This window comes from Gymnoscopelus microlampas (assembly GCF_963454915.1).
Source record: "Gymnoscopelus microlampas genome assembly, chromosome: 21".
NCBI classification, from domain to species: Eukaryota; Metazoa; Chordata; class Actinopteri; order Myctophiformes; family Myctophidae; genus Gymnoscopelus; species Gymnoscopelus microlampas.
This window is the reverse complement of record NC_139958.1, coordinates 16,301,139-16,322,763: the sequence shown is the minus strand read 5'-3', so window position 1 is coordinate 16,322,763 and position 21,625 is coordinate 16,301,139. Positions and strand designations below refer to the sequence as shown.

The 21,625-nt window shown below is 41.3% G+C and overlaps 1 protein-coding gene across 13 annotated transcripts in view; it reads right to left on the bottom strand.

Annotated features, from left to right (window-relative positions):
* Nucleotides 1-295: 295 nt before the first annotated feature.
* Nucleotides 296-21,625, bottom strand: part of rapgef1b (Rap guanine nucleotide exchange factor (GEF) 1b) — a 61,258-nt gene continuing 39,928 nt past the window's right edge. For 9 of the 13 annotated variants that reach the window (XM_084046964.1, XM_084046971.1, XM_084046970.1 and 6 more), the window contains 17 exons: nucleotides 20,141-20,343; nucleotides 17,150-17,314; nucleotides 13,234-13,380; nucleotides 10,428-10,520; nucleotides 8,840-8,925; nucleotides 8,355-8,460; nucleotides 7,261-7,336; nucleotides 6,844-6,928; nucleotides 6,057-6,149; nucleotides 5,188-5,373; nucleotides 4,389-4,473; nucleotides 3,857-3,951; nucleotides 3,234-3,312; nucleotides 3,025-3,126; nucleotides 2,629-2,726; nucleotides 2,264-2,392; nucleotides 296-1,942 (listed from right to left, as the gene is read on the bottom strand). In XM_084046964.1, the coding sequence (XP_083903090.1) occupies nucleotides 1,792-1,942; nucleotides 2,264-2,392; nucleotides 2,629-2,726; nucleotides 3,025-3,126; nucleotides 3,234-3,312; nucleotides 3,857-3,951; nucleotides 4,389-4,473; nucleotides 5,188-5,373; nucleotides 6,057-6,149; nucleotides 6,844-6,928; nucleotides 7,261-7,336; nucleotides 8,355-8,460; nucleotides 8,840-8,925; nucleotides 10,428-10,520; nucleotides 13,234-13,380; nucleotides 17,150-17,314; nucleotides 20,141-20,343 (1,979 nt within the window). In that variant the 3' untranslated portion in view covers nucleotides 296-1,791. The remainder of the gene's footprint in view (nucleotides 1,943-2,263; nucleotides 2,393-2,628; nucleotides 2,727-3,024; nucleotides 3,127-3,233; nucleotides 3,313-3,856; nucleotides 3,952-4,388; nucleotides 4,474-5,187; nucleotides 5,374-6,056; nucleotides 6,150-6,843; nucleotides 6,929-7,260; nucleotides 7,337-8,354; nucleotides 8,461-8,839; nucleotides 8,926-10,427; nucleotides 10,521-13,233; nucleotides 13,381-17,149; nucleotides 17,315-20,140; nucleotides 20,344-21,625) is intronic. The other 4 variants (XM_084046965.1, XM_084046968.1, XM_084046966.1 and 1 more) reach the window with 2 other exon arrangements.

Below are 21,625 nucleotides of genomic sequence, written 5' to 3'. Positions count from 1 at the left end.
TCAGTGGTTCTCAAACCTTTTCATGTCAAGCGCCCCCATCTCAAAATATGTTGTTCCAGGGACTCCCCTGAAGAAGAGATTTGAGTTAAAAAGGTTTGCTTTAAAAGATATATATATTTCAAGATTTTTCAAAAATGGCAGATCTACAAGTTCATAGTGTGGCACTCGGCTATGAGCGTGTATATCTGCTATTTCTGAATCGCCAAAGTATAAAATAGTGGTTACACAGATGCGTTCCAGTTTTGAATGGGTTAAAGCAAAATATCAGCAAATGATTGGAGGGACGCGACAGACCTACAGTGTACTGTATGTATAGAAACGGAGCGGTTTTATTGGGACTTTGAGAATACAGTGTAGTGTGTTGGGTGGGAGAATCTTCCTAAAGAGGAATAAAAATGAATTACAACAGCACATTATGGAATGACAAACACACAGCTCTCCTAGGACAGTGGTTCTCAACCTTTTCTGGATCAGGGCCCACTTGAAAATCTCGAAGGTGTTCACGGCCCACCCATCTGACCACTTAAACCGTGATAAGTGGTCTGAGAGGTGGGCCACGTGCATTTTCAGAGTGTTTCTTTTAATGATCGATCGAGAACTTAAAGTTATTTATTGGTAGTGTATCACGATATTAATGTTACATCATTAAAATCTTAGTGTTTTGACAATTATTTGGGGGCCCACAGGTTGAGAATAGCTGTCCTAGGACTTCAGTCTCTCACTCACCTTCATACTGAAACAACTGGGACATGATTCTGATTGCCTGATGGTTCTCTATACTCGAACATGGCACACAATGATTCAGTATGACATAACATAGATCACAGCATCTTTAGTAATTCTCTTTTTGTGTTTTTGCTTTGCTTTTTTTAGTGCACACACGTATGGCACTTGGGAGAAGCTAAGCTCTTCTCATTAGCATAAAGATCCTTTTTAAGAACAAAAGGAGCACTGTATATAATACATATAACCATACATGATTCTTATGCCTAATTTATGCTCCGGCGTACGACGGTGTCATGCGCCGAAAATAGCCGACCTACAGGCTCACAACGCGTAGCGGAAGTGAGGCGTTGTGAGCTTGTAGGGTGGTTATTCTTGGCGCGCGGCACTAGTCATACGATGAAGTACAAAACGGGCTTTACACAAAATGTTTCAAAACGAAATCTCATGGTAGGTTCCAGTCCCTCATTGTCATCCTCTCCAAGTACAAATCCCCACATGTCCCCCAGCGGTTCCTCCCAGTGTGGTCTGCATTATGACGTCATTGTTCATGGCAGACTACTCTGAAACACGGACCAAGTTGTCCTAGGTCGGAGGAGCTCAGCGTCAGGAGGGAGAGGGGGTGTAGAAGATGACCCATGAATGGCACATACATACATAAAGGAAGAGAAAGGAGCATCTCCGGGGATTAATGGACCATTCACCTCAATCTCTCACACACCGCAGTTCCACTTTGAAAACGGAGAGGACAGGGGTGAGCGTCTTCCCTGTCCTCCCCGGTTCTGTAGTGTCCTCCTTGGCATCACAGGCTCACTGAATCTATCCCTGTCATGCTCCGGAGCTACTGTTATCCCAATCGTCATCTCCCAGAGCAGCAGAGCGTCTTGTAAACTTTGGCCACTCTTCTCCAGTCTACTGTAGTTTGTTCGGTACTCTCCCATGAGCTCCCAGCCAAGTGTCCCTCTGTCTCTGTCACTCTGTCTGTAGTAAAGTGGAGTTAGTGTCATGAAGCACAGTTTGGAGGTCAGTCTCTGAGCCCCCCAGGGCAGAAGTTACCAGAAGGAAGCCCTAGGTTTTCTCTTCGCGGTCCGTCTTGCGTCGGGTGATGTTCCTGGGTTTGATCTTCAGGGACAACTCCCACAGGGCTTCCTCTGCCAGATGGTCACTGAAGTCGTTGAAAAAGCAGACTATGTCGTCGTTGCGCTTCAGCTCGTAATGTCTGGATATTGACAAAGACAATTAAATATTTTATTAGTGACTACGAATATAACAAGCAATTGCTGCAGAGGCTTAAATGTTTTTTTGTTGTTGAAATGTAATGGTAAACAATGTACAGTAGTTGACAGCTGTGGATAGAATGAATAGCAGGTGATACATTATTTTGGGGGCATTTTAAGCCTTTATTTGATCAGGCAATGTTGCACTGGTATGAGTCCTCACCACTTGGCTACCGGGGTGACTAATAAAGTATTCAATCAATCAATCTACGTTACTTTATAGTTAGAAAAGACGACCATCATCTTAAGTTTCATTAACTTACACTTGCTGGAAGCGCCGCATGCTGTCCAGAATGTTGAACTGCTGCCAGCGTTTAGAAAAATTGACCTTTCCGTCTATGAGATCAGGGTTCCCCAGGTGGACGAAGGTCAAATCCTGGAGAATCAGACCCCTGGAAGAAGCAGAGGATGGTGAGAAAACAAATCATCAAGTCAGATGAACTCAGTACAAGACATAACTTAAACCAGCCCTATTTTATAATTTGTTATAGGATGGTGTAGTGCATTCACCAAAAATGGCCGATCTACAAGCTTAGAGCGCTTTTTGGCGAAAGGTGGTCCAAGTGTGTTTTACTGAGAATAGAGGGTTTAAGTGGTTAATATTGCCATATTGTCCAGCTGTACTTACAGATACGGGATGCATGGAGGCTCCACCTCGGCTAGAGCAGCTCTGTATGCTCTGAAAGATGATGAGCTGTCAATCAATGTGCAGTATTCCTCCAATCCCTGAGCAGAGAACAAACAGGAAATGAGATGTGAGATGTTAAATTTGCACACAACCCTTATCAAACAATCCTTCACACACACAAGAAACTCCTCCTAACTGAGAGTATACAAATGAAACCAAATGGATCCGTAAGGGTCTATTTGGTTACCTATGTATACTCTCAGAGTTACGAATGGATAAATTAATACTTAGGATTTTACTGTGCAGGAGGCAGGCACAAAATCCTTATCACTCATCGTTAATATTTAATATTTAATAGGCTAACATGTGACACACTAATTGTTGTTGTTGGCTCACCTCTGACGTCTGTTTTTGCCACTCCAGTCTGCGGATGGGAGCTGAGTCCAAAGCAGAAAGTATTGCCAAGTACGAGTTGAAGTTATTCAACTTTCTTAAGTGCTAAAATGAGACGACAATAAAAGTTAACACAAAAATGGCAAAGTAACGTAATGTTTTTTTTTCCCTCCTTTATTAATTATTCATTAGTACAGTATGTGGTGACTAACCTTCATGATCTTAATGAACTTCAGGAGTAGTTTCTCTCTGTCTTGGGCTTTCTCCTGTTGAATGATCAAAGATCGCACCCTGCCGAACAAAGAGAAATAGTTTTATGGTCATATATATATATATATATATATAATTATTTTTTACATTTTTAAGAATAATAAAAACTTAATACATCCACAGAGCTTTTAAAAACATGTGGAATAAAATGATTGCACCCCCTAAAAATATTATTTTGAAATAATAATTGTAATAATTTTGTCGGGCGTCCAAGCTACAGAATGATTAGTTTGTTAACCTCTGTAAGCCGTACGCTGACGACAATGTATCATCAGTTTTCAAAAAATTACTTTTTATGCTAAATATATTCTTGTAAGGCAGCCATCATGTTACATTGTTAAGACTACATGATTGCTGCCTTTGGTGATGGGGAAATAACAAACCGTATGTAACAGAGATGTTGTAAACAGTATAATTGCGACATCTAGTGGCTGAATGTTGTCTAATGCCCCATAGATATAGCTTGATGTCAGATTAACAGAAGAGTAATAGCAACAATCCAGTGCGGCATTTATGATAACAATCCAAGGACCTCAGCAATGGAGAAGAGGATTCCATGTCTTACCAATAGCTCATATTGTTAAAGTGCTCTGTGAACTGAGTCAGATTGGGACTCTTCTCCTCATTCTGTTCCTTAGCCCAAAGCAGTACCTCAGGAATCTGAAAGAAGAACAGAAGGGTGAGGAACAGTTGAGTGCAATTGCATGAACGTGTAATATACATATAAAAACACATATATACAAATGTTTTGTTTGATTGTGTAATCAAAAAAGGATCTGAACAAATTATTACTGTGATGTAACAAGGGTTACAAGCTAAGGCTTCAGTCTACACATGAATTATGATTGTGATTATTTATTTATGTGTGTGTTTGTTTATTTATTTCCAAGTGTATTGAGTTGGTTACATTGGAAACAAAAGACCAAACTAAAATAAACGAAACAATATCAAAACTGTACAGTGCGTATAAACACAGGAAACAAGCAAGTCTCCATAATGTCACACAAACACAGTCAAATCCTGTAGCCAAATGTAATTACACATGGATAAATTAAAACAAAGTATTGTACTGTGCAGGAGGAAGGGTTCTGCTGTACCTCAATTTTGTAGAAGAGTTCTGCATCAAGGAGAGTGAGCTGATCTGCAATCTCATGACTGCGGAAGTCATGGAGAGTTCCAGGCCTGTAGTGACGCATAAAAACACACATGCAAATATGAGAAGTTATCTCGGCGAGCCGCCTAGAAGAGCATTCCTACTGTATGTGTGTACCTGTCTGTGTGTCTGTGTCCGCAGCTAAGCTCGCAAACTACTCGACCGATCAGCGCCAAACTTCTTGTGCGTGCTGACATACATAGATGGAATGCCAGGGACAGGGTATGTGCCCGGGTAGCTGAGTCAGTAAAAAGCTCACCTTAGGATCGCAAGTTTGATCCCGGGTACAGGCAACTCAGCATAATGATATTCATATTATTAGTAGCACGGCTTGGGTAGGTAAGAGCTGCAATACGTAACTTTCATGTCCTACATGGGTTTTGAACCTGGGTCCTCTGAGTGAGGATTACAATTTCTACTGTTAATACAGCTAATACAGAAAGCCCATTTGGGCGGAGGATAACTTGAGCTTCGTGCAATACCTCTTGTCAACCAGTAGTGGTCTTACACAACCACAGACAGGGTCAACATTTCTGATAGAACCATGCATAACCAAATATAGATCAAATATAACCACAACAGTTGTGTTATATATATATTGCATTGACATACTGTACTCTACCATACAGATTGGTGAAAATAAATTATTTAATCACAAAAAAAGGTTATGGATTGCGGCTTTAAAACGTTGGAGTTCAAACTAATAGAGCCTAAAAGCCTGTAAGTTATAACCAATGCCCCACCTAGCAGACACCCCACGGGCAGCAAGTGGCTTCAGGGAGTTGGTGTAGCGCAGCAGCTTCTTCTGTTCCACCTTGTCCAGGATGTTCTTGCGAAGCACACGGGCCAGGCTGAGCTCGCCGTTACACACCAGCCTGAAAACGAGGTCCATGAGCTGCTTCAGGATGTCCTCGGTCAACTCCGCCAGACTGGGAGGAGATAAGCATGGAGAGAGAAAGGGGAGTAAGGAGACAAGAAAGGACCAAAAAAACAAGCGCTGTTAATGAGGGGTTGAAATTATGGCTTTGAATAGGTGACACGCTAGGCTTCCAACTAATGGTGTCCAGTAGGAGTTATTTGTATGACTACAAAGGTGTAACATGCACCAGCAGCACCACCAGATAATTACTACATTAGAAAACTACATAGAAAGAAATATTACTGCAATACAAAACTGAATTACACAGCAATATTAAGCCTCAATAGATGAGTGACTGTGTAGCCTCTTGTATGATCTGTTATTCAAGATAAACTTTTAATTGAAAGAGATGAGGCAATTAACCACTTTTGACCTGGTGTCCATATTTTTGGGCATGTCATTGCAGCGCGTCACGATGCAACCTGCTGCAAGCTTGTAACTAGGCTATTTTTGCAGCGTAACCCCATTGTACGACAAATTATTAAATAGAGCTTAACTGGTTAATCCCTTCAATACACTTTTTCAAATGTATATTTTTGCTGCTGTCGTTATGTACAACAAATTGTACAGTCCTTATGAATATTTTTGCGTACAATGTTTATTGTCTACAAGTTGGGGAACCCTTTGGAGCCCACCATCATCATTGTCTCATATTTTGAAAAGCTCTGGACAGAAACATAGATCATTACTCACCACAGCTCATCCACTACGCGAACCAATACAAAAAAGGTGTTTTTGCTGACTCGCTTCTTGAATGTGTCTGGACTGTGACAAAACCTAGTGTATGTGCTCTGTGGTCAAGGAGAATGAACACACACCAAAGCATTACAACATAACATCTAATCGCAAACGTGTACCTTTTAGGACAATTTATTGGGTCACAAAATGTAAGAATCCAATTACTTGAGATTTTCGGTGTACAGAAAAAAGAGATCTGCACAAAGTATAAAGCTTATAATTCTCTTTATGAAAACACAGGGTGAACTCTTATCAATGTTGTACCAGAATTGGCAGTTAAGACAACAATTGACAACAATAATTTGGTGCCTTTGAGCAAGGTACAGCAGAACTGTGGTCCTCTGTTCATTTATCCAATTGTAACTCTGACAGTATACAAATGGAACCAAGTGGTCCATTTGGTTAAATGAACACTGAGGATTTGACTCTGTGTTAAAGATAGTTTGGAAGGATTGTGTGCAATGTTAATTTATGACATCCCACTTCCTGTGTCTTGCCTGCTCAGGGATTGGAGGAATACTGCACATCGATGGACAGCTCCACATCTTTCAGAGCATATATAGACTCATCATGCTCTTAACTGCATAGCTGGGTTCAGCTAGGCTACCATAGCTGAAGCCCAGGTATGCATTTCTGTTCAATTAAAATAGCATAAGCACTCAGCTAAATCTTTACAACCCCTTGGCTACCATTTAAGAAAAATGATTTAGTTTTTAACTACAGTAGAGAGACAAAAGGATATCTGTAGTGTAACTTCTTAATGAGGTCCTCAGGGCTTATGAACGTCCTATATGTAGTCAGAAAGGCTTCACAGTACAAAACAAGATCTGTCAAAAAGAAACAAAAACACATTTTCAGATTACTTTCTGGTGAAATATGCAACCGTCCACATACAGCTTTAAACACTTCATTATACGTATATGAGGCCAGAACGTACATGCTAGAGCAAAATCACCGAACCAAAAAGAGATCGATGCACTTCGATAAGACCAGGACCCAAGAGGAATCACACCCAAATTGTACAAAATCGTACAAAGGAATTACAGTCACTGTGTTCAATATCACAGGTTTAAACACCGGAAAGTGACCCACAGACACAGTAGCATACATACTAGTAGCATACTAGGAGATTATTAGTCATAAAGCCCCTGTACTGTACCTTTGCGGTCCGTCTCCGTGGCATGGACTAACAGTATATCTCCAGATCCAGCACGCACGTCAGGACCATCGTCATTCTGTGGGGGGGACAGAGAGATAGAGAGACAGAGAGAGAGATGGAGACAAAGACAGAGAGACAGGGGCGAGGCACAGACAATCCAAAGATAATGAAATGACAGACAGAGGTGTAGGGATGGAAGAATGGAAGAAAAGATGGACAGATGAAGAGGAAGGGGGAGAGATGAGTGGTTAGCAGGAGTTGATGAGGAGGGATGTAAGGCAGTAATGCAGTCTAGCCCAAAATGCAGCTCTCTCTCTCTCTCTGTTCTGTCCTCATACTCCTCCTCTACAGTGCCCCCACCTGACAGCCCCCACCTCCCTCTGCCCTGCACCAGCTCCACTGATGTCAGAGACAGAAACACAGAGAAACTAGCCTGCTGATCAAACCTTACGATCACTTCAACGTATCCGCCTGTACAGTCTTAACGGCTCACATTAGCTACATCTCTATGTATCCCCCACACCCCGCCCCCTCCCTCTCTCTCTCTTGCCGGTCCCATGGTCCTCTGCTGTCTCTCTGCTCCTGACCTTCCAGAGCGGACAGCAGCACCATCTTGCACATAATCACACGCTCACATGCTTTGCCCAGAAAAACTCACACATCTGCCTGTCAGACTGCGCCAACGGAGAATGGAAAAGGACTGTGTGTGTGTGTGTGTGTGTGTGTGTGTGTGTGTGTGTGTGTGTGTGTGTGTGTGTGTGTGTGTGTGTGTGTGTGTGTGTGTGTGTGTGTGTGTGTGTGTGTGTGTGTGTGTGTGTGTGTGTGTGTGTGTGTGTGTGTGTGTGTGTGTGTGTGTGCTTGCGTGGAGCGGCTAACATGCAGTGGTGCAGTTTCTGATGACTGCCTACAGAGAGCAGCAAAGGCAACTAGCTAAGGGTTTTCTGATGTCATTGAATACGTCACAGGAAACGAGTGCATTCGCTAGTATAAATAAATGTGCATGACTGTAGTTTCCTGTCATGCTGTACTGCAAAGATGAAAATATGATATCTTATCAAATGTACAATGCATGTATCTGTGAAAGGCGGTCTTACCTCTTGTTTTAGTGTTATTCTGCTCATAATCTCCTTGTGGTCAATGAGGGAAAGTTCATCCACTTCTTCCTCATCACTCCCAGCTGAGTCTGTTGATTTCTGCCTCCTAAAACACATGTAAGCATACGCAGTTTTGTCAATAAAGATGTCAATCATTAAATCAGCAATCACTCAATCACTCACAAAATACTGAAGCATCAAACATACAGTATATACTGTTCAGAGTATGGACATTTATCAGCACAGCTTACCTGACATCTTGTTTTGAGATAAAAAATGAAGCGTAAGCGTGAGTTTATACAGTACGTAGTTAGACACGTGTGTCGTGGACTGAAAAGAGCAGATCTAAAAGCTCACAACCTGTTGTAGGGCGACGCATCATGAACTTGTAGATCTGCCTTTTATAAGAATAAAACAGACATAAACCTGAAACAGGTGCACTCACACGCATTGTGATTTCTACTAGGACAACTTGTTCACTTTACCTTTCCTTGTCCAAAGCCTCTTTGCTATTGGAAGAGGGCATCTGAGGACTGGAGTCTTGAAGTCCATCATCAGCAGTGATTGTCTCCTGGTTGAGAAAAGGGACAAAAGTGATGAAATTCGGCACATTGCATAAAACCACCAGTCAGTATTGTCAGGAGGACACCATGCAAAGAAAGAAGACGGGCTACCGTTCACAGGAGTTCACAGGAGCCACCAAGATTTCATGCAACACATTTGGTGGTAAGAAAGTTAGATGCTTTTTATAAATGTTACTGCTGTTTGATGAAGGTGTCAGCCCGTTACCATTAGAGGGGATTGTATCAAAGGCTCTTGTGTAAAAATCTAGTGTTTCCTCAACACAAGATGGAAAAACCAGGACGGATCCAAACCCCAGTTAAAAGGTGCGCACACGCACACACACACACACACACCCAGTACAAACACCGTACAAACACCCCTACACTGCATCAAATCACACATGTTTGCAAGTATACAGCACTCTGTATCTGTTTCGCACTCTCACTCTCACTCTCACTCTCACACACACACACACACACACACACACACACACACACACACACACACACCATGCACAGGGCAGTAAAGCTGTTATGGAGAATGTTACTGGAAAATTGAAAACTAGTGAACCCTTGAGAATCCCCTTGGAGCAGTACCATGTCAGGTGTTAGATCAGAACAAGGTTAAATGCTAGTTAAGCCTGATTTATAGCTAGTTGTGCGCGAGTGTCTCACACCGAAAATAGCCGATCCACAAGCTCACAATGCATCGAGCATTGTGAGCTTGTAGCTTGGCTATTTTCGGTGTGCGACACCCGCACACAACTCAGTATAACTCAGCCTTTATATTTGAAGCACAGTCAGGGGACAGTAATCACCAGCCAGGCAATCAGAAGGACACATGGATGGACATCTCAACAGACACCATTGCATCACACGTGTCTCTCACAGGCAAACCACTGATTCCCAGGTCATGCTTACTCAGGGTTTGCTGCATTCTAGGGGTGCAACAGTTAAGCAAACTAATCGATTCTAAATAATAAAATAATATATTTAAATAAAAAAATGCATTTTGGGGGGGAGGATGCAAAAATATTTTTTTTAATTGTGAAAATAGCCAATCTACAAGCTCACAACACATCGCGTTGGAAGCTTGTACATCAACTATTTTTGTGTGACACCATTGTAGACCAAAGTATAACATAGGCCTCAAGAGGTTAATCAGACACATTTATTGAGTTGATAATAAAAATGTTGTTGTTATGTAAAAAACAACAACAAAAAACGCTTTAATATTATTTGATTGATCGAAAATGTGATCGGTAGAATAATCGCTAAGAAAATAATCGATAGTTGCAGCCCTACTCCATTCCAATTGCATTTTCACTCAATCAATTCAAGATGTGAACCAGAAGGTTGCCATTTCACTTTCCCACTAGTCAACATAACAGAAAAGTGGTGCGAAACGGCGACTAACTCATACTCACTCAAAGTTTCCATTCCTGATCATTATAACACTGAATTTCAATTGGTTCATATCCTGAAATGATGGGAGGCGTCAGCTACTTACTCTGTAGGAGAGCGGCAGCTCCCCATTGGCCTGGCTGGATGAGTACAGGTTGACGTACTCCCCCTCCCCGCCCTCGTCATTCGCACTCTCGCTCTACGGGAAGACAGGAGGGACACAAACCACGGCGTAAGGGAGCGGAGAGGGGCTAGAAGTGTTTGCTAAAGGCTCATTTATATTTCCTATCTTGTGCTTGACAAAAAGTGACACTTTTTTTCAGTTTATCTGTCGAAAGGGGCGTGGCAACTAAGTATAAATTAGCCTTAAGGGTGGGACAGGCTTTAAGTATCAAAGTATGGCTAAACGTAGACAGCAGCTAGCTGAGGTCTAGCTGCACTACTTATATATATATAAATATATAAGTAGTGCATATTATCTAGACAACAATATCAGTTGCTTTAAAAATATTATATGGAAATTACTTTAAATGATAAACGTTCTCCATAACTGCTGTCAAAGCAGCTGCCTGGGTATGAAGAATCATGACATCATAAGTGGAGGAAGTTGCTAGTTGTACATAGTGTATTGACAGTACTTGGTATAATATTGGCCAATACAAGTACACTGTAAATGTCTGCTATTCAAAAGCAGCTATATTTGCAATGCTCTGGAAGGCGCTCTACAGCTAACTGTGAAATCAAATGTATATTGAATGATATATGTATCCTTGTTCCTTGTATTTGTTAATATGGAGTTTGGGTGAATTTACAAGGGTGGACTTCTTCCACTCCTGACATCAAAAAACTACACTACTGGTTAATTTCTGAATGTTGGGGTGGGGTGGACACTGCTCAAACACCGATTTACAACATGTATATAACATATTTATTGTTTATGAGAATGCCAAATTATATCATAGGTACAGTTTTTTCCACATTATTTGAATTTCTGTTGCCGTTTTAAGATCTGTCTTTAATGTAAGTTTTTCAGCTCTCTGCCAATATGGCCACAGGGTGGAGCTGCTGTGCATCATTTGTAAATGCAATAGCACCGATTGGCAAAAAAGAACATTCAGTACAAGATTGAAGCTAATCTGGACCTACCAGGAGTCCATCAAGAAATATAATTAGAGATGAGCAAATTTATGGGCAGTCTAGTCACAATGACCAGATGTCAGATGAATCATTCTGTCATGACCCAAAGAGCTTCCACTTTGCAAGGCTCAAAGCAGCCCACCAAATACCAACATGACAACTGGCTATATTACCTGTTACAACAGGCAGTGGTGGAAAAAGTACTCAAATTCTTTACTTAAGTAAACGTACCAATACTGCAATATAAAAATACTCTGTTACAAGTAAAAGTCCAGAATTCAAAATTTACTTGAGTAAAAGTACAAAAGTATTGGCATCAAAATGTACTTAAAGTACCAAAAGTAAAATTACTAAATATTTGAAAATAGCAGATCTACAAGCTCACAACGCGTCACGATGCGACGCGTTGTGAGCTTCTAGATATTTTCAAATAGCCTAGGTATAAAATAGGGCTAAAGTGGTTAATATATGTTTCATAATATCATAGTTTATATCTGAAAAGTAACTAGTAACTGAAGTTTTCAAGTAAACGTAGTGGAGTAAAAGTACAATATTTGCCTCTGAGATGTAGTGGAGTAGAAGTAAAAGTATTGGAAATTGGAAATACTCAAGTAAAGTACAAATACCTCAAAATTGTACTTAAGTACAGTACTTAAGTAAATGTACTTAGTTACTTTCCACCACTGCAGGACAATATCTTTGACTATGATCTGTAGTGATTTTGTTTGTTCTTTCCTTGTCTAGATTAGTACACAGTAAAATGATCGGTGTTTAACCATTTGTCACTATATATATATATATATATATATATATATATATATATATATATATATATATATATATATATATATATGTAATGTTAAATAACTCTTTATTCCGATAGCAATCATTGCTATCGATGGAGAGACAGGGGACCCCTGTTACTGAACAAACACTCAGAGTGTTTGTTCAGTAACAGGGGTCTCCCTGTCTCTCCATCGATTAAGTACGCAGAATATACATTTTCAGGTTGGGATACCAATTTCATCTAATCATGAGAAAGAACTCATGCAGAAGAAACTTAGAAATGAGCAGCAGACAAAATTGGAATTGGAACACTATGAAAATCAAGCTGATAAATGATCTTTGTGGGGTTCTTTCGCCTGATTGGATAACAATTGTATCCCAAAATGAAAATGTATGCTCTGTTTACTAAAGAGCTGAAGAGATGCGGAGACATCCTGTTACTGCACAAACACTCTACAGCAATGATTACTATCGGAATACAGAGCTACTGAACACTTATTTGATCAAAAAGATATCACTTACACCACCTCTAACTTATCCGCAGGCTAACTTATTAGCCTGCGGACCCCCATTTCAAAAGATATGCCAGGGACCCCCATAAGAGAAGATTGTGTACGTCTCTAGTAGTGATTCTCAACCATTTTAATTTCAAGGACCCCCAGTTTGACATGCATTAGGCTACGGACCCCCATTTAATGACATTTCTATCACAGCAATTTATATTGTAAAATCTATGTCAATTTAACTCTGAGAGTGCACAAATGGAACCAAATGGACCCTAACGGGTCCATTTGGTTCCATTTGTACACTCTCAGAGTTACAGACCCATAAAGGTCCATTTGGTGCCTAATCTATCATTTAGCTGGGGACCCCCTGGAACTCCCTCAAGGACCCCTGGGGGTCCCCGGACCCCACTTTGAGAACCAATGCTCTAAACCAACACCGAGGATTTTACTGTGTATAGCTGGGTTCCGCTACTGTAAGCTCACCGCTGAGGTGTGGAGAGAGTCAGTGAGAGAGGACTCAGAAGGAAGACAGACAGTCACAGAGCCCAATGAGCTGGCCAGGGAACAGTCGGGCCCGCCCCCGCTGCCATCCAGAATGGTGGCATTGGTCAAGGCGGCCGGGTCGGAGCTCTGTGTTTGGCGAAAAAGAATGAAAAGTCGGAAAATAAATAAAGAACAAGGCTAAAGGTGGGTCAGAAAGGTGAGAAGAGAGAGAGAGAGAGAGCAGACATGCAGAAATAGAAGCTGAAAAAGAGGAAGAAAAAAAAACAAAAAATCTCCAACACCTCCGTATGAACGCCGGGGATTATGACAATGATGTGCCTCAACTTGATATGCAAACAATGAATGCACACACACAGACACACGCGAAATGTACCACTCTACTGCAACTAACGGCCACAGGAATACTTGTTTTAATCTGCAAAGATTAGACGTAACATAGACGACAACAAACCAGCAATGCCTGTAACTACAGTATAAGTCTATACCACATCGATTACAGTATCAGTGCAAATAGTAACTTAATAAACCCTATAGTGTGTGCCAAAAATCCTGAAGGGGGCGTCAACAAGTGTCATTTGGTAGCGGCGGACATCTTTGTGGGGTATAAACAGGTTGACTTAACATTGCCCCCCCACCAGTATGTCTGCAGCTACTATGCCACGCCCCCCCGTGGTGACGAGACGTTGGCACGCACTATACCGTATACTCTGTTGCATGACGAATAGCAGAAATAGGCAACCTACAAGTTGTGAGCTTGTAGATTGCCTATTTTTGCCATTTTCTTTTCTTTTTTAATGTTTTGCTCCAAATAGGAGCAAAAAGGGGTTAAGTAAAAGTTTGTACTTTGTACTATATACTGTAATGCACAGGTCTTTTCTTGGCTCGCATGTGTGAATGTATGTATATGTTTATGCATTGCGGGTGTGTGTGTGTGCGTGAATGTGGGGGACATATTGGCCAGGTCAGGAGATGCCTGTCGGTAGAGGCAGTACTAGTAACCTGCTGCAACAAGTCCTGCATACCAGACCTGTTTAGGCATCCCAGTACAAAGCAGCACATAGATCAGTGATGAATGCAGTCTGGTAGCGTGCGCGCACACACACACACACACACAGAAAAATGTGTACTACAAACATGTGCGCACACACACAAATCCTCCAAGAGGTTTAGAATTTTTCTTTTTTCCTAGCAGCAGTCCAAAAAAATACACCAGGCCTACTACTACTACAACAACATCAACACACACACACACACACACACACACACACACACATATTTCCACATTTAAATGAATGACAAAATATTTCCTTGTCTTTCCACCTCAACCTTCAAGACCCCCTTCTCCAATGACCTAACCCCCCCCCCCCCCCAAAAAAAAAACACCATGCCCTGAGGAGTTCAGGAATGCAGACATTCCACAGGAACAGAAGGGCAAGAAGGGGGGCTGCAGAGATACTAGGTGCACTCAATCATTTAAGCCCTATTTTATACTTTGTCGTACAACAAAAATAGCCAATCTGCTATTTTCAAATTTTGTTTCCTATTTTGTATAGGGACGTGAGGCTGAAAGCCGTTAAAGATGAGTAATGCATAATTTATAGGGGGGGGGGGGGGGGGGTTCAACCAACACAACACAATAGCTTAAGCTACTATTTGGCCAAAAGCATATATGAGGCTTAACCACTTTTAACCTGGCTTCCCTATTTTGTAAAATTGTAAAGAAATGTCACAAATGTTCTAAAATAGCAAAAACAATATGCTATGAGCGTGCAGATCTGTTGTTTGTCCGCTATTTGTCATGCAACAAAGCGTATAGCGCTTAAGTGGTTAAGCGAGGAGAAAAGAGAAGGAGGAATGTGTTTTGCATGTGGTCCATGTGGTGCTGCATTCCACTGGATCCACAGTGAGATGAGAGTGGGAGATCCACACTGCTGCACCCACCCTGGGGACTGACACCATGTGGCTCAGCCCCCTACGCCCCAAATAAACCACCCACATACAAAACCTTATCCACTGAGGGTCACGGGTCACAGTAGGGGTGTAACAGCGGATCAACTTTTTAAAATAATCGATTTTCAAGAATAGCTTCAACGCACAGAGAGCTTCTAGATCTGCTATTTCGGCATTTTTCTTTCGATTATGAAAAAACGTTTAGAAAATGTTCAGATTGATGCATTGATATGAAACAAATTAACTCCCAAAATGTAGAATAATCACTAAGAAGATAATCGATAGTTGCAGCCCTAGATCACAGCTCTAAATTTGATACCACTGTTCTACATACAGTTTGTTGTTCATTAACCACCAGCTCAACAGGTAACTGCTATGTGTTGATCTATAACTAGACCAGTGGTTCTCCAGGTGTGGCCAGGGAAAGTTTTGACAAACATTATTATTGCAATATTATACAACTTAACTATACAAAATTATTATTATTTTATTTACAATATCAGCAGTTTGTGCACCCTCGTTTCCCTATACAGAGGCAAATTCTACACCCTAAAAATATATATTTTCATTTGGCATTAGTGAATTAACATTTACAGATCTGGATATGAATAGTATAGTGGATAGTGCCTTGAGATCAATGGTGGAAAAAGTACTAAAATGTTTTACTGAAGTAAAAGTATCAATACTGCAATGTAGAAGTACTCTGTTACAAGTAAAAGTACGGAATTAAAAATTTACTTGAGTAAAAGTACAAAAGTATTGGTATCAAAATGTACTTAAAGTACCAAAAGTAGAAAGTAATTATGCAGAATATCCCGTTTGACAAGTTTTCAAATGTATAAAATATCAAAAAATCTTTTGAAAATATCAGATCTACAAGCTCACAATGCGTCGCGATGCGACGCATTCTGAGCTTGTAGATCGGCTATTTTCAAATGGCCGAAATGTATATAGGGCTGAAGTGGTTAATATGTGTTTTGTGATAATAATCTACGAAGTAACTAGTCACTAAAGTTTTCAAATAATTCTAGTGGAGTAAAAGTACAATATTTGCCTCTGAGATGTAGTGGAGTAGAAGTAAAAGTACAGAAAATTGGAAATACTCCAGTAAAGTAAAAATACCTCAAAATTGTACTTAAGTACAGTACTTGAGTAAATGTACTTAGTTACTTTACACCACTGCTTGAGATTTTGACGTGTCCTTTGGTGTACCATGGGCACAAAAGGTTTGAAAACCACTGAGCTAGGCCTACATAATATTATTCTGCAATTCCTAAATGACATTGTGGGGTTGCAATATTTGGATACATTACTCTTTCTTGCACACAGTTTTTCCAGACACTCAACTCAAATGACTGCATCTCAGACTCATGACGAAGAAAGGGTGTGTGGGATAAAGAATCATCCTTAGCAAATGTCTTGAGAAACCCTTTCGATGCACAACGTGATCACACATCTTTGCCAGTCAGACACTGCATCACAAGGCAAGCACTACAACCATGCAAGAAGTGCACACATTATGAGACATAATGACACACATAAGCACACACTAATTACAACACAACTAATGTTTGTGCCAAATATAAAACAAAATGGAGGGAAAACAACGATGACAAAATCACACGAGTCAAACAATTGGCAGACACCAAATAAATGGATGGACAAAAATGAGAAGCACACAGCAACCAAACAATACCTACGACGGCATCAAGCAAAAACCATAAAGCGTGATTTATACTTAGTTGTGCGTCGCAACGCCTGTACGCTTGTAGATCTGCTATTTTCATTGCGCAACTAAGCATAAATCAGCCTTAAGAGAACGGAAAGGTGGCCGGACAATCACAACACAGGCAGCACACACACAGGTCAGACCGCCCGCCCCCTGGGCCGACCCAGGACCTCCCAGCAGCCCCCTGGCTGGGGGGCGGAAGGGGGAGGGACTCACCGTGGGCGTGGTCAAGGAAGCCTGGCCAATCAGGAAGGAATTAGAGACGGACATGCTGAGCCCCAGACCAGAGCCCGCCACCTCCTCCATGGCCGCTACAGACGGCTGGAGGTGGCAGGAGAGAGAGGAGGAGGAGGATGAGGAGGGGGAGGAAGAGTGGGAGGCCTAAGGAGGAGGAAAGTAGAGACAAAGAAGAGAAAAGAAGAAAAAAAAAGAAAAGAAAAGGGATGTAAATAAATGGGTAAGGAAAGTAGAGAGTGAAAACAAATGATGTTAAAAGGAAAAAAAGGGGAAAGAAAGAGAAAACATGACAGTTGATTATAATAAGCAGAGAGATTAATTATAGCATATTATTTAATCAAAGTTGAGCAGCAGAGTAGAGTTTTGAAAAGCTGGGGATGACCTCAGTAGTGCAAGAGAGAGAGAGAGAGAGAGAGAGAGAGAGGAATCAGTCTATTGATAACAAAAGAGCAGAAATACCAAAGAGAAACACTGTCCCTCTAAATTAAGGACACGAAGAGTGACTGAATGTGAATTAATCGTATTATTCAAAATCAAAGCCGTCGGGGGTCCTGTGACCTGCGTGGGTCACATCTGATGTGACAGTTCCATAAACCTTCTCCATGGCCACTGCTTTGAGGGCTTCAGAGAAATGAGGCCATCTACAACCGGCTCTAAACAAGGACAAAATGATCCGTTCCATTTTTACCGTTAACTTAAGCCTGATTTATACGTAGTCATACGGTGGTGTCGTGCACCAAATATAGCAGATCTATAAGCTCACAACACCTTGCATCACAACACATTGTGAGCTTGTAGATCTGATGTTTTAGGCACGGTACACTGGCACGCAACAAAATATAAATCAGGCTTTAATTTATCCACCCTGTGGACCAAAAGTCTTTCTTTTTTTGCAAAGCTGTGTAAAGTCCCCAAAGCATGTAAGCCTGGAACATGGGTTTATGCGGGAGGCAAACAGGCTTATTCCACTGGGCCACTAGCTCATCAAGTCCAAAACATGAGGCCAGATTAGGCTTCACAGCAGGAACAGCAAGAATTACAGTTTGGCTCTCTCTACACACACACACACACCAAAATTATGAAAATCAAAGCTACCAGGGGAAAATGCTTTAAATAAACAGTGATGGTGGCAGGAGGACAATTAAAAAGAAGTGTGTCCGGGCTGGAATGATCTGGGCAAAATAACATACGACTGTTTATAGTCCAGCAATTTAGTGTTGATGCACTGAATGATTATCAGATTTAAATCGCTGGATGCAGCGATATTTTCCTTTAGCCTTTTCCCTTCCTTCCTTAGCGATTTTTGTTCTGGCGCTATTGCCATGTCCATTGATGAGAGTTTACTAAACGTGAACTTTTAACTGGCTCAGTTGTCATGACAATTCTAGCTAGAACGTCAGTATCTGACGGCAAGTAAATTTGGCGACTACAATGTCTTTAAGCCTCATTTAAAAATGTGCTATATTTTTTATGAAGGACAGAATATTTGTAGATAGCCTCATCAACTGCATATTATTTGATTATCAACTGTTTCATATAAATATATTCATATAAACATCTGATAGACCAGATTACAAGGATGCGGTCAAGAAAGCAACTGCCTGGGCAGCAGTGGCATAAAAACAACTACAGTGCATCTCACATGTACTGTAGTAATGTCTGTGTTTGTCTGTGTGATCACTTTTCATCTGCAGCAGAAGAGCGCGCACATGCGTGGCTGTCTGCGTCTCCAAGCTGTTTGTGTGTCTGGGTCTCCAACACGCGCTCCAACGCTTTCGGTTTGCATGTTGCAGTGACGTTTCGCTTTCCGCTTGCGTGTTGAAACAAACACCAACACGCTCTGTCTCTGTCTCCGGTTGCAATGAACGTCAACACGCTCTGTCTCTGTTTCCGATGTGCGGCACAGGCTACTAGACGGGAGGCCCGCGAATCGGCTAGATGGGAGGGCCGCGCAGCGGCCCGAACCTCTAGTTAGTAACAAAACGATGTGAGAATCTGTTCAGATATTAAAGTGCTAACAGCTAACATGGTCACACGTTGGCCCAGAAAACATGACTAGGGTAACAACTCTAGTCATGGGTTAAATCACCTGGGTTGGAAAAACAACGGACAATTTACTGTACATTTAGTCAGCCTATAGCACAGCTCCATAATGGTCTCATGCTCACCTTTGCTAAACTGTGGGCTATTGGCCCCATGATTGAACGAATCTGACCACCATCTGACCTCATCACCTCCCTAGCTGAATGGCCTCATCAACGGAACTCTTTCTATCCATTGAGCGCCTGTCAGACAGCTGTCTCAATTAACCTAGTCACAGACTCAGATGAAGATACGTGGACTGGATCAGATGCAGGACTGATAACACATAACAGCTTGCCTTATCTCTCAGTGACAGCCAAGCACCCACATACACACAGGTGTCTGCTGTGTCACAGAAAAGGGTGAGGGAGAGAGATAGAGAGACTTGGGAATAGGGGCTCAATAGGTGAGAGAGATAACAAGATAGGCGGAGGCTCAAGGGAGAATTGATGAGGATTACTGCTGGAATGCAGTTTAGCTCATGAATGCAATCTGCTCCTCTTTCCCGGGTTAATTGAGTCATGATGACCAAATGGGGCTGTGCACCAACCTCTTTTCTTTTTTTTCTCAATAGTTTATGTCTGTTTCAGTTCAGTTAAAGAATAGAAAGGGTAACTCTTCTGTATTCTGAGGTGTCTCACATAACGGGCACATAATGGGCTTCTAGTTCATCTGGTAATGATTACAGTTATCAACGCCATCTCTGTACGTCAGAATCTTTCGATATTATATATAGAGATATTCTTACTTAATTACATCAACATAATTCACAAAGTCTTTCTAGTCTTTGAACAAGGAGTCCAAAGTCTTGGTTTGGACATCTGGGAAACACCACCAAGGTTGCATAGACAGAGACAATGTATGTATGCATGTGTAGCTGTTTCTTACCAATTGCCTCTGTTTGGGGGGCAAAGCTGGAGGCAACATTGGCTCATGAACCGAGTCAGTACTGCTGAAGGAGTCATTGAAGCCGTAGACCTCTTGAAAGCGCTTGTTCCGCTGCTCGTAGATGCTCTCACTCTGTGGCGTCTGGTAGAACACGGAGGGTTGTGGTTCCGAGTAGTCCTCCACAAACGCCATGTACTTGAGGACTTGACAGAGAGATTAGAGGTAATCTTTATTATTCACGGCTGTGGCCATCTAACATTCAATTCAACTTAATCCAGAAAGCTGTGTTTCTAAATTTGTTCGTATTTTAAGTTGGAATATTCAAGTTTGAATTAAATAATAGAAAATAAATTGTATGTTATTGATTAAAATAATAATAACATGCCTGTTGTCTGTATATGAGATACTTTCTAGTCAATAAGCACTGACAGAAAAGTCACGGTCATGCTCTGTCTTCAGCCTTGACTCAGGAACAACTACCTGGCTCCTGTCTGAGGACTCTCAGGTAGTACACAGGCTCATAAAGCGTTAATACATCTAAAATGTAATGAGTAGTAATCTTAACATCAACCCTAAAGCAGACGGGCAACCAGTGTAGGTTAAGCTACATACAGTAGGAGAAATATTGTCACTGTCAGGCAGAAACCTTGTATCTCCATATTTCATCTTATGTTTTTCATAAATGAATGACCTTCATCGTATGAGTGTCACGCAAAAGTAGCTGATCTACAAGCTCTGAGCTATTTTTACCATTTTTTAAACTTTTTGAAAACTTTCACCTATAGTGACAGAATGGGGACACCAACCCAAGTCTGTGGGTTGTATAAATATTTAACCAATGAAAAGTATTAACAAGAGCTTGTGACTAAATAATTTAGGGCGGCCGTAGCTTAGTGTGTAGACTAGAGGCTGTCTGGTAATCAGAACGTCACCGGTTGGTCTCCCGGTCGAAGTGTCCCTGAGCAAGACAGTTGACTACTAACTGCTCCACCGGGCGCTCAATAATAACCATCCGAGCAACCAACAGCCGGGTGAAGCTGAAAACTGAATTTCCTCGCAGGACTATTTTACGGTAATCCAATCCAATAAAATAAATACATAAAATAAAATAAAATAAGTGTGTTGGATCTATTGGAACATATTTTCTGAAAAGTAAAGGTTTTGGACATACAAGGTCTCCGCTGAACAGCTATAATGTTTTCTTCTCCTGGTTTTAGTAATACAGTAGTGTGAGAGGAAATGACATAATGGGTGTGTCAGGAAATGACATAACGGGTGTGTCAGGAAATGACCAAATGATGCCCTCCGTAGCCCTGTAGCTGGAACACATTGTGGTGTATCCTGGAATCCCCTTCCTGTCCCTATTCAAAGATTACGATTCCTCTGACATTTCCTACATCAGAATGAATTGACTGTTGCAGTGTTGCCGTCATCCTGCTGTCACTTCCTAACTGATCCACGTTTCTTCCTTTAATTAGTCTTTTT